The 13,331-nt window shown below is 52.5% G+C and overlaps 1 protein-coding gene across 1 annotated transcript in view; it reads right to left on the minus strand.

Moving 5' to 3' along the window:
* Nucleotides 1–6,241: 6,241 nt before the first annotated feature.
* Nucleotides 6,242–13,331, minus strand: part of POLE (DNA polymerase epsilon, catalytic subunit) — a 31,964-nt gene continuing 24,874 nt past the window's right edge. The window contains exons 34-48 of the mRNA XM_041488582.1: nucleotides 13,174–13,280; nucleotides 11,969–12,145; nucleotides 11,366–11,589; nucleotides 10,998–11,218; nucleotides 10,185–10,389; nucleotides 9,621–9,794; nucleotides 9,233–9,358; nucleotides 8,625–8,757; nucleotides 8,350–8,536; nucleotides 8,130–8,261; nucleotides 7,829–8,022; nucleotides 7,430–7,630; nucleotides 7,026–7,151; nucleotides 6,811–6,900; nucleotides 6,242–6,599 (exon numbers count right to left, since the gene is read on the minus strand). Coding sequence (XP_041344516.1) covers nucleotides 6,486–6,599; nucleotides 6,811–6,900; nucleotides 7,026–7,151; nucleotides 7,430–7,630; nucleotides 7,829–8,022; nucleotides 8,130–8,261; nucleotides 8,350–8,536; nucleotides 8,625–8,757; nucleotides 9,233–9,358; nucleotides 9,621–9,794; nucleotides 10,185–10,389; nucleotides 10,998–11,218; nucleotides 11,366–11,589; nucleotides 11,969–12,145; nucleotides 13,174–13,280 — 2,411 coding nt within the window. The 3' untranslated portion in view covers nucleotides 6,242–6,485. The remainder of the gene's footprint in view (nucleotides 6,600–6,810; nucleotides 6,901–7,025; nucleotides 7,152–7,429; nucleotides 7,631–7,828; nucleotides 8,023–8,129; nucleotides 8,262–8,349; nucleotides 8,537–8,624; nucleotides 8,758–9,232; nucleotides 9,359–9,620; nucleotides 9,795–10,184; nucleotides 10,390–10,997; nucleotides 11,219–11,365; nucleotides 11,590–11,968; nucleotides 12,146–13,173; nucleotides 13,281–13,331) is intronic.

Genomic DNA, 13,331 nt, shown 5'->3' on the forward strand with positions numbered 1-13,331 from the left:
GAGAATCAGAGAATCCAACCAGGATAAACTCCTGTACTTGGGTTGACTTCTGTTGCACACCCAGCCTGAAACAGCAAACCTCAGACTTCAAGGGCTGGGCATGCAGAAAGCAGAGGCAACTGTGCAGAAACCTGACTCACTCTCCCTTGGTCTCGAGGGGAACAGGGCCAGCTTATACTCAGAGCATAAATGTCACAGAGGCTGATGCCTGCTCCAGCCTATCATGGCTTTGGCACTTTCATGAGATAGGGCAGTGATGTCTTCTTCATTGAAGCTGGTCATAGGCAAGGGAGAGAAACGAGCACTTCCAGGCTGCAGCTGGTTCCCCAACAAACCCTTTCCTGCTGCTGGCTAATGAGTCATGTCTCAGCCCAGATCTCTGCTCACCAGCTATGAAGAGACATCACAAACTGTGTCAGAAAGAAACCTGTGATGGAGATAAATCAGCTCTTGATGCCTGTAATGAGCTGGGCAGAACTTGAGCAAGTTCAACATCTGCTCTCTAACATACCAGGATAAAGAAATTAAGAGAGAAAAAATTCTCTGTATTTAACAATGACTGTTCACCCCCAGCCTTTCCTTAAGATAGCCTAAAGTTGAAAGGGATTTAATTTAAGGTTTTGAAGATAAGCTCCAAGGCAGAAGACAGGAAAAAAACCCAGAAATCAGAAAAAAACCAAAATTTAATCAGTTAAATTTTCAGTGCAGGTTGTAAAAGCTTTGCCAAAAAAACATTTTTTTTTCATGGCTGCAAAATTTCTCCCATCATCCATCAGTTTGTGTGCCCATTCTTTACATCTGCACACACCAACCCCTCCATTCCTCTCCTCTCCCTGCTTTTTAAACTGTAATCTATTGGCCTGTTTTTAATCTATTGACTGTAAGGTCTGGGACTGTGCTGTAAACTTCATCCTTATTACTGGTCTCCTTTGGTGCTGGGTTGGTGCCCTCCGTGTGCCCGCCACCTTCTGCTAACCAGAGGGACCCTCCGGCTGAGGGGTGGCAGAGAGGGTCACCCTCTGGGGTGGTACTGGCATCTGTCCCTGTCTGCCTCCATTCCATCATCCAGAAGTTTGTGCCTCTGATTTTCTGTTCTAACCCGCCTGCAGAGACACCTTGGTATCCTGGAACAGCTTTATCACCATCAGCTCTCAGCAGATGTTAAAGCATTCTTACACCACCTCATCTTCTACATGGTGTGTGATTCACCCACAAGAGTTCCAGAAGCTGTGGTGAGCTCGTTCTTGCCTGAAGCTTTCCACAGAGCCAGAGCTCAGATAGTAGGTGAGGCTGTCCTCTGGGAAGGGCTCCAGGAATCATGGCTTTAATGAGCACAAGAGGAAACTGTTTAATTTCTTTGTCAGTTTAAGCCTGAGAAGTTAAATTGTTCTGCATCAAATGAGCGTGATCCATCTCTGCCTCCACTGGGGAATTGGGCACTGTCCCTCGTGGGGTAGCACAACAGTCCCTGAGGCAGAGTAGTTTCTGGAGCCGGTTGTTTTCCTGTCCAGGCAACAAGGACTGAGCTGTATCTGAGCTGTATCTGGTGAGATCTCCTCTGTCAGCGACCCCTGCCAGAGCACAACAGAATACAGCCTGGGAAGGTCCCGTGAGGGCTTTAGGTCTGTCCAATGCCTTTCCTGTAAGCTCACCTGCAGGCAAGGTGTCCTGGCTCTGGCCAGGACAGGGGCCATTTTTGCAGTAGCCAGAGCAGACATGTCCAGGACTGATGTTATTTTACACCACCTTGTGTCATTGCTGGGTGCAGGGGAAAGGCACTGTCTTCTGAGAAGGGCTTGCTTCCAGTTGAGAAAACATCTGTTGTATCTGTTAGTGGGGGGTTTTCCCATGTGAATAATTTAATTTCTTATACCTTTTGTTATTAGCAATGTTGCTGCTACTGTTCATTTTCTTATCTCCTTGCTGTTTTCAGTGTATTGTTCTTATCTCAACCTGGTATCTTTACCTTTTGTACCTCCAGTTGGAGAGGGGAGGGGCACATGGTTTTAGTGGGAGTACTGCCTTGGAGAATATAATTTCTAAACCATGACACAGCATCAGGAGAAATCAAAATGTACCAAAAGCCGTGCCATGTTTAAAAAAGACACCAAAATGTAATGTTTTCATCCAACCCTAAAGTACGTGTAAATCAGACACAGGTGGATGTGCAATCAAGTGTAGCTATGATATTTTATTAAAAATCCTTTCCTAGGATTTTTCCCCTCCTGAGGAGCTGGGAGCCTCAGGAAAGAAATGTAAACAAAACTGTCTGCTGTTGTGGAATGCAACAGGTGCATTTTCAATTGGTCCATGTGGATTGTTTTTAATTAATAACCAATCACAGCCACCTGCGCTGAGACTGAGCAGTCACAGGATTTTTGTTATGCATTCTATTCCATTCTTATTCTTTGTAATCTTCTGATCTTTCTTTTCTCTCTGTTCTTTTAGTATAGTTTTAATGTAGTATTTTAGTATAATATATAACATAATAAATCAGCCTTCTGAGAAAAATAGAATCAACCTTGTGTCTCCAAACACAGAGAGTTCACCACAACAATCAAGAGTCAAACAAAACAGGGATACATGAACATGGGAGAATGGACAGGCAGATGAGTTGAATTACAGATAAGAATCAGTAGAGGAAATCTGGCCAGCAATTAAGACAGGTAGGAAAAGAGGAAAAGTGACTGATGAATCATTAAGAGAGACCCCCAGGTAGTGGCTTTGTGATGGTGTCATTGTGAGGGCAGCAGAGGAGGAGGACTGTGCTGGCTGAAGCCACAGCATGCACAACAGATATTTGGATTTCTCAGTGTGGAAATGGCTTTTCAGAATCATGGGCAACACTTGCAAGTTGTGCATCCATTGTGGAAAATAACTTTAGGGGATAAAGTAAAATTATTTAATTAAATCTAAAGATTTTTTTTTTTTTTTAACTGGCACAGGCATTCTTTTAACTTTAAGCAAGCATCTTGTCCTTTAAGTAAGTGGTCTTTTTTATCATCTGTCAGCAGTCCTGGCTCACCAGAGGGTTGGCAAATATGATGTCTGAATCACATTTTCATCCTTCTACAAAAAGGATGAAAAGGAGGATCTAGTGAACTCCTTCCTTTGGTGGCTGGGAAGGCTGTGGAGCAGATGGATCCTCCTGAGTGCTTTGCTGACGAGGGAACAGCCCAGGGGGAGAGGAGTGCAAGCTGGGATTTGAGCCAGGGAAGGGAGGTGGGATACTGCTTTTTGTCATACCAATGTGCTCCTGAGCCATTACTGGCTCAGGCCAGTAAAACTCCCCCAGCCCTGGAAAAATATCAGGACATTCACACCATGGCCTGAGGGTTTTCATCCCTTTGGATGGGGCATAACAGGCTCAACCACGCTGATGGGAGAGGAGGCTTTAAGTCTTAGAAGGTGTCATAAACTATCCAAGATCCTTGAAGTGCTCCCAGACTCATCTCTGGGGCCTTTGACCAGAGGACTGTGCATGATCCACAGTGTTGTGTGTTGCATCTGTCTGATGCAGAGTCCTCCAGAAGAGAAAGATCATCTTGGAGGTCTCCCTGGGAGGAGTCTGGGGCTGCTACTCATGACCACAGAGCAGTGTAAGAAGAAATCTCAGGTGGGTCCCAGAAGAGAGTTAATTCCAAATGAGAAACAGTCACCCCAGGTTGCTTTTCTTGGAGCAGCCTTGAGCTGCTACTGGGTTCTCAGGAGACTAAAGCAGCTATGTAAAGCCTTCAGGAGATGCCTGGGAGGAGTCTGGGGTGGGTCCTTGAGGATGTAGGTCTCTTGAACAGAAAAGAATCATCTTGGAAACCTTCCCTGGAGAAATCTGGGCTGCTATTTGGGATTTCAGGTGCTGAAATAAAAGACAGAAAGACTCCAGAAGATGCATAGCAGGTGCCTAATGTGGAACCTAGAAGATGCAATCTCCACAAAGAGAAAAATCATCTGGGGCAGTTTCCCTGGAGGAGTCTGGGGCTGCTGCCTGGGATATCAAATGCCTACACTGGAGATGAAAAGATTGGGAGAAGTTGCAGGGAGATTCCAGCAGATACACTTTTGTTCAAAAGAGAAAAATCATCTCAGGCAGCTTACTTGTAGGAGTCTTGGACTACTACTCAGGATGTCAGGATTTATCAGTATTAGTGAAAGGACTCTATGAGATGCCTGGGAGGAGTCTCAGCTGGATCCTCAAACACAGAGCTTCTACCAAAGAGCAAAACATCACAGGGAGCTTCCCTGAAGTAGTCTGGGTCTGCTACCCAGGATATAAGGTGGCGAAATCACAGATCCAAAAGCCCCAGGAGGTGACTGGGAGTCTTGGGGTCATCCAGGATAGTTCCCTCCAGAAGAGATAAAACATCTCCAGCTGCTTCTTTGGAGTACCCAGGACGTCAGGGCTTTAATAAGTAGAAGTAAAATCTATTCAAACGCTGGCCAGCCCCGCCCAGCTGAATGCAGCCGAAATCAGCCCAGCCAAACCCAGCCGAGCGCGGCCCGGGAGCTGCTCTGCTCCAGCCGCTGGTGCGGCTCCTGCAGCCGCCGGCCCCACGCTCAGGCCCGGCCCCGCCGAGGTCCCCGGGAACCAGAGAGGAGGGGGAGGCAGGCATCAGGCGCAGCAGGAGCACGGTGCTGTCACCCCGGGACGGCCTCCGGTGTGAGCCAGATGATGGGAGGGGACAGAGGAGCAGAGTGTCTTGCAGAGCATCCCCCCTGCCTGCCTCGCACCAGCAAGACAACTGATCCCAGTACAACTGCAGTGCTTCTCCATGTCTGCCCAGCCCAGAGCTCTTCCCCCTTTCTGGGATCCTCCAAGGACTCCAGAGCTACTCCTTGGCACCCAGACAGCTCTTTTCATAGAATCATGGAATATCCTTAGTTGGAAGGAGCTCACAAGATTCATCAGTCCTACTTCTGGCCCTGCCCAGACAGCCCAACAATCCCATCCTGTGCATCCCTGAGAGTGTTTGTTGTCCAAACACTTCTGGAGCTCTATCCCTGCTCAGGGAGCACAGATCAGTGCCTCCCCCTCAGGAGGAGCTGCGGCCTCCTTGGTGAGGTCTGAATAATCCAAGTGCCCTCAGCTGCCCCATGTATGAATTCACATCTAGACCCTCCACCATTCTCACAGGCTCATTGGATGCTCTCTAAGAGATTTATCATCTTGTATGGAGATACCCAAAAGCTCCTGGTGTCATGCCTACAAGGATCCCATGGCTGCAGTGGTCCTTTGAGATGCCAAGGCTGTGGTGAGTTCATGACCTTCGGGATGCTGTGCCCATGGCATGTGAGGGCTAATGGTCCCTGCTGCTGTGTGGAGCCAGTGTGATCATCAGCCATAAGCGCAAACTGGACCTGTCTGACCACCCAGTGCAGCCCATGCTCTTCCTCTCACTGTCTCCACCCTGAAAGGACTTTGGCTTCTCTAAATACAACCACAGATGATGGCCCTGTCCCACCATCACATTGCCCACTGGTCTCCTCCTTAGATGGTTCCTCAGTGGGGGGACATGACTCTGGGGTTGCTCCAGCCCCACGCCATGCCATGGCACTGCAGGTACCACCAGAGCAGGAAAGCTCACGGTGGCAGGGTGGATAATGCATGCTCTGCCTGAAACCATCAGTAGTCCCCAGTTCTGAGGGATCTGCTGCCTCCATGAGGAGCAGCACACATGGAAGTGCGGGACATGTCCTACAGCCCACCTGCCAACCACTGCCAGCCCCAGGCTGTCGATAAACCTTGCCTAGGGCTACTCACTGCACTGAAATGCAGGGACATGGGCGTCAGAGCTGGCAGCTGTGTCCCCATCCTCCAGCCCTGCACTGCCATGGTGGGGAGGTACAGCCTCCAGCCATGGGCTGCTGGTCCTGCAGGGATGTGTATAGGGTCTCAGGCCCCCCACCTCACCAGACAGACCCACTAATACCTTAATGAGAGCTGACAAGTGCTCGGGCCAAGCATGCCCAAGTGCATTAGCACAGGGAAGTCACCCCACCACACAGACAGGACCTGCTGGCAGGTGGGGCAGCACCTGTGGGCACTGCCTGCCTCATGGTGGCAAGGGCTGGGCTGAGGATGGGGTGAAGCCAGTGGTACCACAGCCAGGTATGCCCCAGGTCAGCACCAGTATGCCCCAGGTCATGGGTGGTACCACAGCCACTGGCACCCACAGCCTCTGATTCCTCCCTCCATAGAAATGATACCTGCCTTCTACCACCCATTTATTTACAGAAACTGAAAATTAAAACTACACCTGGAGGCAGCACAGAGCTGTGGAACCCAGTTCCAGCCACTGGAAACTCGCAAGTCCCCCACCAGGCAGCTGGGGGCAAAGACAACCCAGTCCCAAACATGGCTCTCCCCTCTTCCCTCACTGCAGGAGGGGTGTGCAGTGTCTCTGTGGCCTGGCCCATGGCCAAGGGGGTCCAGTACCACTCTCCATGGATGTGAGAGCATGGAGTAGGCAGGAAGAGCAGCCCAGCCCTCACTGCTGGAGCTGGAGGTTGGTGTGCAGCAGCCACTCAATGGTTTCCAGCAGGTAGGCCATGCCATAGTGCCGGGCAATGTTCTGGAAGACACGGACATGGTCCATGAAGACCTGGGGAGAGAAGAACAGGAGGGAAGGAGGCTACCCAGCATCCTGGGCAGCTGGGGGCTCTGATGGAGTGGCTGAGCAGGGCTGGCCAGACAGCAGCTCAGCAAGTGCCAGGGGATGTGCAGTTAGGGCAGAGGCAGAGGAGTCACAGGGCACCTTAGGGCCCCTCACTGAGCTTCTGGGCTGGGGCTGGGCTGGGCAGGTGTTGAAGTACCTGGGAGGAGATGGTGAGGGTGAAGTCTCCAGCACAGCTGCAGTACACAGGCATGTGTGTCTCCTTCACACCATGACACTTTTTGCACACCTGGAGGCCAAGGAAGTTGAGGTGTGTCAAGAGATGAGGCCAAGCCCCTCTGCCAGTGGCAAAGTGAATGTGTCCAGGCACAGACAACCAGGGAAATGGGCAGAGCGGGGGATCCCTGTGCTTACCAGGTCCTGCAGGACAAAGGCCATCAGCTTCTTCTGCAGAGCTTCCACCAGTGCCATCTCAATGGCATCAGTATCATACTGCACATGGCAGCTGGGGCAGAGCCAGCCGGGCAGCACCAACCTGTCCTAGGGGCAAAGAGAGGGACGTAAGCACTGCAAGTCCCATGCACTGGGATGGTGGAACTTGTTTCTGGAGAGGACAGAACATAAGCCAAAGCCCAAGCATGCTCAGATCCATCACATGCAGCTAGAAAAGATAAACAGAAAATTGACTTTAGGTGAGGATGATCATGGGCAGCAGGCTGAGGTGCGAAACAAAGGAGAGATAAAGTGGGTCAGATGATTGGCTGGCCTCCAGCATTGCTGTACTGGGGCCTCTGTTGTCCCTAGGAGAGAGGCTGCACCTGGGAAAGGGCAGTGTCCTTGCACAGGTCCAAGTCCCTGCAGAAGTTGCAGTTCCTGCAGATGACTTCAGGAAGCACATAGGAGCGGCAAGGGTCCCGAAACTGGGCTGCTTCTGAGAACTCGCCCACCTCGATGAGGCGCAGCAGGTCCCGGCGTAGTTTGTTCACCTGGTTGGTTATGTTGGCATCCAGGGAGAGGACCTGCAAGGATAAAAGCCAGCTGAGTCTAGCAGAAGAAACTGTTCTCAGGACAGCTCAGATCCTTGTGACCCTCATAAAGATTCAGGGCCCAGTAAACTGAAGATCCATCCTGGGAAAAGCTGCAGCAATGGACAAGGACCAGAATTTCAGTTCAGACCCCAATCCTTCAGCCGAGGGGCCTGGCTGACCCCCACTGACCTTGCAGACGTATTTGATGAACTCCAGAGCTGGGTTGTTGAGTGGCAGGTAGGAGCCAGGCAGGACTGGGAACATGTCTGAGGGCTCTGTGGCATTCTGGGAACCAGCCATCTTCTTCTGGATCTTCTGGGTGATGGTGAAGAAGCTTTGGGTGAGCTCATTGGCCACGTAATCTTGTGAGAAGGTGATCATGCCTAGAGGGGTAAAGCAGAGAGTGTTTGAACCGATTGGTGGCATATAGGGCAAGCAAGGTGGGTGGCTCTCTGCCTGCATCAGGGCTGCCCTGGGGCTTGGCACTCACCAGGCATGGCCCTCAGCTCCCCCAGAGCCTCCTGGGACACCTGGCTGGTGCTCCTCCTCTTGATGGGGGTGCTCCCAGGGGTGTTACGCCGCAGTTCCTCCTTCATGCTGTGGTACACAGCCACGATGTAGGCTGGGAAGACATAGGCAAGGCTCCAGATCCTACCCTGAATTGGTACTGGAGGGGCACAATGACCTCAGCATCTCCCCATACTGCTCACCTGATATGATCATCAAGAAGTAGCTCTGGCAGGAGCCGGCCTGGGGCAGGAACTGCGCAATGTTCCAGTTGTTCTCCAGCAGCTCCTCCACATCTGGCTCCCCTTTCTCCTCCTCTTCTTCCCTCACCACCTCCTCCTCCTCCTCTTCCTCCTCACTCTCCTCCTCCAACGTCTTGCTGGTGTCCTTCTGGGGGTCCCACACATAGCAGTCCCTCATGCCCAGCCAACACCTCCCTACTCTGCTTCCAAGGAACAGGATCCTTCCCATCTCTTACCTCCCCATAGTGGATGCGAGAATCCACTTTTCCCTTGATACCTCCATAATTTGCTGGGTCCATCCAGAGCAGGAACTCCCAGCACCGGGAGAATGAGATGGTCAGAGAGTGGAAGATCTCCTTGGAGTGGATGCTGGAAGGAGGAAACTGCAGTAAGTTCCTGTGTCAGCATCAGCTCTTCTCCATGGGACACTGTGGGGAGGTGGTGCTGGCCAGGAGAGAGGGGTGTCTGCTTTCCCACTGGACCCCTGCTACTGATCCCAGGGCAAGTCATGCCCAAGGACACTTGGCTCTCTGTTCTTGTGTCAAGGTGCCTATACCACAGCTAGGATGCAGACAGCCAGCCAGGGGACAACTTGCTGGGCATCTCGGCTCTCCTGGAGGTCTCTTCAGGATTGAATCCTATGAGTATACCTGGAATACTGCCCATAGAGGGCAGCTAGGGACCGATCACTACTCTAGGCATGACAGCAAGAGAACTGGAAAGCCTTGTCCCTTCAGTAGCTTTGCCAAAAAACGTAATAAATTCAGTTTTGAAATGCATTAGAAGGCAAAAAAATCAGCATCCTCCTCCCTGGTCTTAAGCCCCACCTCCAGGTGCACCTCACCTGTTGATGATGTACTCCATGTAGCTGATGGCATCCTCAATGTACCGCTTCTTGGTGCACAGGATGATGCGGTTGAAATTGGCGTAGACCACAGAGGAGCCCAGGCGCTTGAACTCAGCCACCAGCCTGCAGCAGGGCACGGGTGGGGTCAGTGGGCAGGAAAGCAATGCACGAGGGGCAGCTGTGACCCAAAGAGCATGTGTTGATTCCTCAGCCTAGAGCCAACATGTAGCAACACTGGGCAAGGGAAGTCAACCAAATAGGATGAGAGGTCCATCCTACTGCCCACCTTTCTGGGGGATCACTGTGGGTGCCAGCATCCTGGCCACTAACATCTCACCTCTCCATTCCCCATCCACCAGACTGGCACACTTAAGACCTCACTTACTGCAGGAAAAGCTTCTTCATCATGTTGTGGAGCATGCGGTGCAGTGCTGGGTCATAAAGCAGGGAGGAAGGAGAGCGGAGCCAGCGGTAAAAGTGAATGACCTGGTTGTCTGCATAGACGTTGTGGTACTGCGTAATCTCCTTCACCCAGCTCACCACCATGCTCTTCAAAATCCTGCGAACGAGCAGAGACTGGCATCACCCCACCAGCGACCAGCAACACCTTCCCCCTTCCTGACAGGGACATGTTTATGGACACACTAGAGGATTTAGAACAGGAACTCCCTTCTTCAGCCCTCAGCACATAGTATGTGCCTCTGGTGGAGCACGAACAAAGGAAAAGCAACATCCCCATACATCTGCTAGCTGAGGCACCAGGCAGCTCTAAGGATCTTCCAATGTGTTGGAGAAGATGCCTGCCATGCACTTGAGGCCTGCCATGCACTTGAGGCCTGGATTTATACTGGGGAAAGGCTAAAGCCAGGAGGGAGTTAAGTAGGACTCTGAGGGTACCTGCCAGGATGGAGACCACCTGCTCTACCTCCTGCTGTTTCTCAAGCCACACCTGAAAGTGTTGGAGCAGAGAGCAGTCTCATCATAGCTGGCTGGGATGTTGGCAGCTTGGTTCCCTGTGACCATGTCCTCCAGGGATGCCTGCTGAATCACATCGAAGCTAATGCTCATGCTGGAGCCTCCTTCCATGTCATTCACGTGGTGGGACTGCAACACGGTGTTCACAGCCAGGCTCTGGATGTCCAGCTCCAGACACACTAAGAGCAGACACAACTGTCAGCAGAGAGGCAGGGAAAGGACCAGGAACACCCTCCCTGCTGCTGCCAGAAGTGCTTTTCACAGGTACAGGGTGATCTATAGGTGCTACTGCACTCAGAGGGCAGATGCTTTCATAGGCATGACTGGACCTTCATAGGTGCTGATTGAGCCTTGTCTTTCAACAAGACTTGGACCTACTGACCTACTGGGGACCACCAGTTTTCCTGGAGCCTGCAACAGTGGATCTCAGAAGAACTCATTACACTCAAGCTGCCTAAGAGAGACCTGTCCCAGCATCACCCGTGATGACCAAGTGAGCTGTCCCTGGGCTGACAACATTGCAGGTGGTCTGCCAAGTGCTGCTGTCATTGGTCATTGGTAAAGAATCCCCATTTTGATGCCTGCACATGTTTCAGGTGAGCCTTCCCTGCTCCAGGACATGGTCCTAGCATCCTCCTTACCCATACAGATGCTGAAACCCAAAAACTACTGGTTACAACTGTGACCATAGAGACTCTTTGGGGACTGTGTCCACACCCTCTGCAGAACTCACAGAGCAGGATCCAGCTCCTCCCCATTCAGTGCTACCACCTTCCTCCCTCTTCACCTGTGGAGTAGCAGCCAGGGTTGTTGATCTCAACTGAGGCTCTCTCATCAAACTCCATGACCAGGCGGTTGTCATCAGCCTCCTTCCCCCCCAGGTCGGGGCGGGCTGTGGGGGACAGCCACAACAGGTGGTTGTGACGATGAAGGTGGCGTGAGAAGAACAGGTCAGAGCCGAAGGTGGAGATGTCATCAGGGAGGTTTCCAATGGGGATGTGGTAGTACCTGAGGCACAGAGACATCAGTGGTCATTGGCATGAGCATGGCTGCAGGGAAAACAGGGACCCTGACTATCCCCTCAAGGGGTGAGGCAGCTCCTGTGGTCCTACTGAGGGCATGGCAGCCTCAGGGGAACATGGCCACCCTGGGTACCTGCTCATCTCAAAAGCCTGGGAAAGGCAGGTGTCCAGGTTGAGGTAGTGGCGAATCATGCGGCGGGCGGCATGGCGCTGCCAGTCCAGGACCGAGTAGCTGATGTCATCTACCAGCCGGATGGGGACCAAGGGGAACTCCTCAATGATGGGGATCCCACTCGCCAGCTGTTTCAGGCCCCAGTTGGACTGCACAGCCACCAACGTGGGGCCCCGGCGCTCATCCTACGCAAAGAAGAAAGAGACATGTCCTGGTGCACCTCTCACCTGCTCAGCAGGAAGCTGGTGGTATCAGGTGCCCCATCCCCACAGCAGGTCCCCATGGTCCTGGGACAGCACACCCCAGCATTCCTGAAGCATACACCCACCTTCAACACCACCAGCTCTCCAGCTGAGTGCAGGGATGGAGCGAGATCCTGAGGTGGCCTTGCTGCTGGCACTGCCCAGATAAGCCCCCCACAAGCAAAACAAGCACCCACTTAATGACCTTGGGTGCAGCAGTTACATGCAGGTGTTCTTGGAACTGGAGTACCAGTGCCTTCCACAGCATCCTTCCCTTAGTTCAAACGGTCCCACTGAAACCTTCCCCACACCTTCATCTCACCTTGTAGCCCAAGAGCAGCCGCTGGACACCTCTGTAGATGGCCTTGGGGTCGGTCTCAGCACGCACCTCGAAGGTGTGTTTGTCTGGGGGCAACAGCTCCTTGCCCACCTTTTCCAGCAGAGCCGTGCGCTCCACCGAGAACAAGGTGGTGAGGTTTGGCATCTGGTTGCTGCGTACCTGGGTAGAAGAGGGACCAGGTCAGAGCAGGGGGAGAGTGACCCTGGGATGTGCAGTGCCAGGGGTCCTGCCAAAACATGGCAGGGATGTGTGATGTATGGAGAAGCCTTCTGCTGCCTGGCCCTACAGGGTCAGGGGGTAGAAGGGACTTTTAAAGGTTGTCTAGTCCAGCCCCCTGCCATGGACAGGGACAATACATAATCTCAGAATCATTTAGGTTGGAAAATACCTTTATGATCAAGTCCAGCTGTTCACCGAACACTGCCAAGGCCACCACTAAACCACATCTCCAAGTGCCACATCCTCACATCTTTTAAATCCCTCCAGGGATGGTGACTCCACCACTGTCCTGGGCAGCTGTGCCAGGGCTTGACAACCCTTTTGGTGAAGTTTTTCTCCTAATATTAATCCTAAACCTCCCTTGGTGCAACCTGAGGTCAACTGGACCAGGTTGCTCCAGGCCCCATCCAACTTGACCTAGAACACTTTTGGGGATAGGGCAGCCAGAGCTTTGCTGGCAAATCTGTGCCAGGGCCTCACCACCTTCACAGGGAACAATTTCTTCCCAATACTCCACCTAACCTTGCTCTCTGGTAGTGGGAAGACATTCCCCCTTGTTGTCACTCCATCCCTTGTCCAAAGTTCCTTTCCAGCTCTCTTTAGGCACTGGAAGGGGCTCTAAGGTCTCCCTGGAGCCTTTTCTTCTCCTGGTTGAACACCTCCAGCTCTCCCAGCCTGTCTACAAAGCAGAAGCGCTCCAGCCTTCATCAGAGCATCTCTGTGGCCTCCTCTGAACTTGCTTCAGCAGCTCTGCATCCTTCCTATGTTGCAAACCCCAGGCTGGAGGCAGCTCTGCATGTGGGGTCTCACCTGAGCAAGGCAGAGTGGCAGAATCTCTCCCTTCCCTGCTGCCCATGCTGTGGGGATCAGTCCAGGACACAGGGGCTTTCTGGGCTCTCAGGGCACATGGCCAGGGCATGTCCAGCCATCAGCACCCCCAGTTTTCCACTCTCCACAGCCCTCCTTACCTTGTCCAGCACAAAGACGGCAGCCTTGCGCTGTGAGGGGATGAAGAGGCCCAGGACTGCCTTGCTGCCCTGGGAGCTGTGGTACAGGTAGATGTGGCGAATGCTTCCTGGGGACACAGAGCACACAGCATCAGTGGTGCCCACGGGTGCCAGGTGCC

The sequence above is a fragment of the Pyrgilauda ruficollis genome, unplaced genomic scaffold, assembly GCF_017590135.1.
Source record: "Pyrgilauda ruficollis isolate IOZ18807 unplaced genomic scaffold, ASM1759013v1 scaffold9, whole genome shotgun sequence".
Classification (NCBI taxonomy): Eukaryota; Metazoa; Chordata; class Aves; order Passeriformes; family Passeridae; genus Pyrgilauda; species Pyrgilauda ruficollis.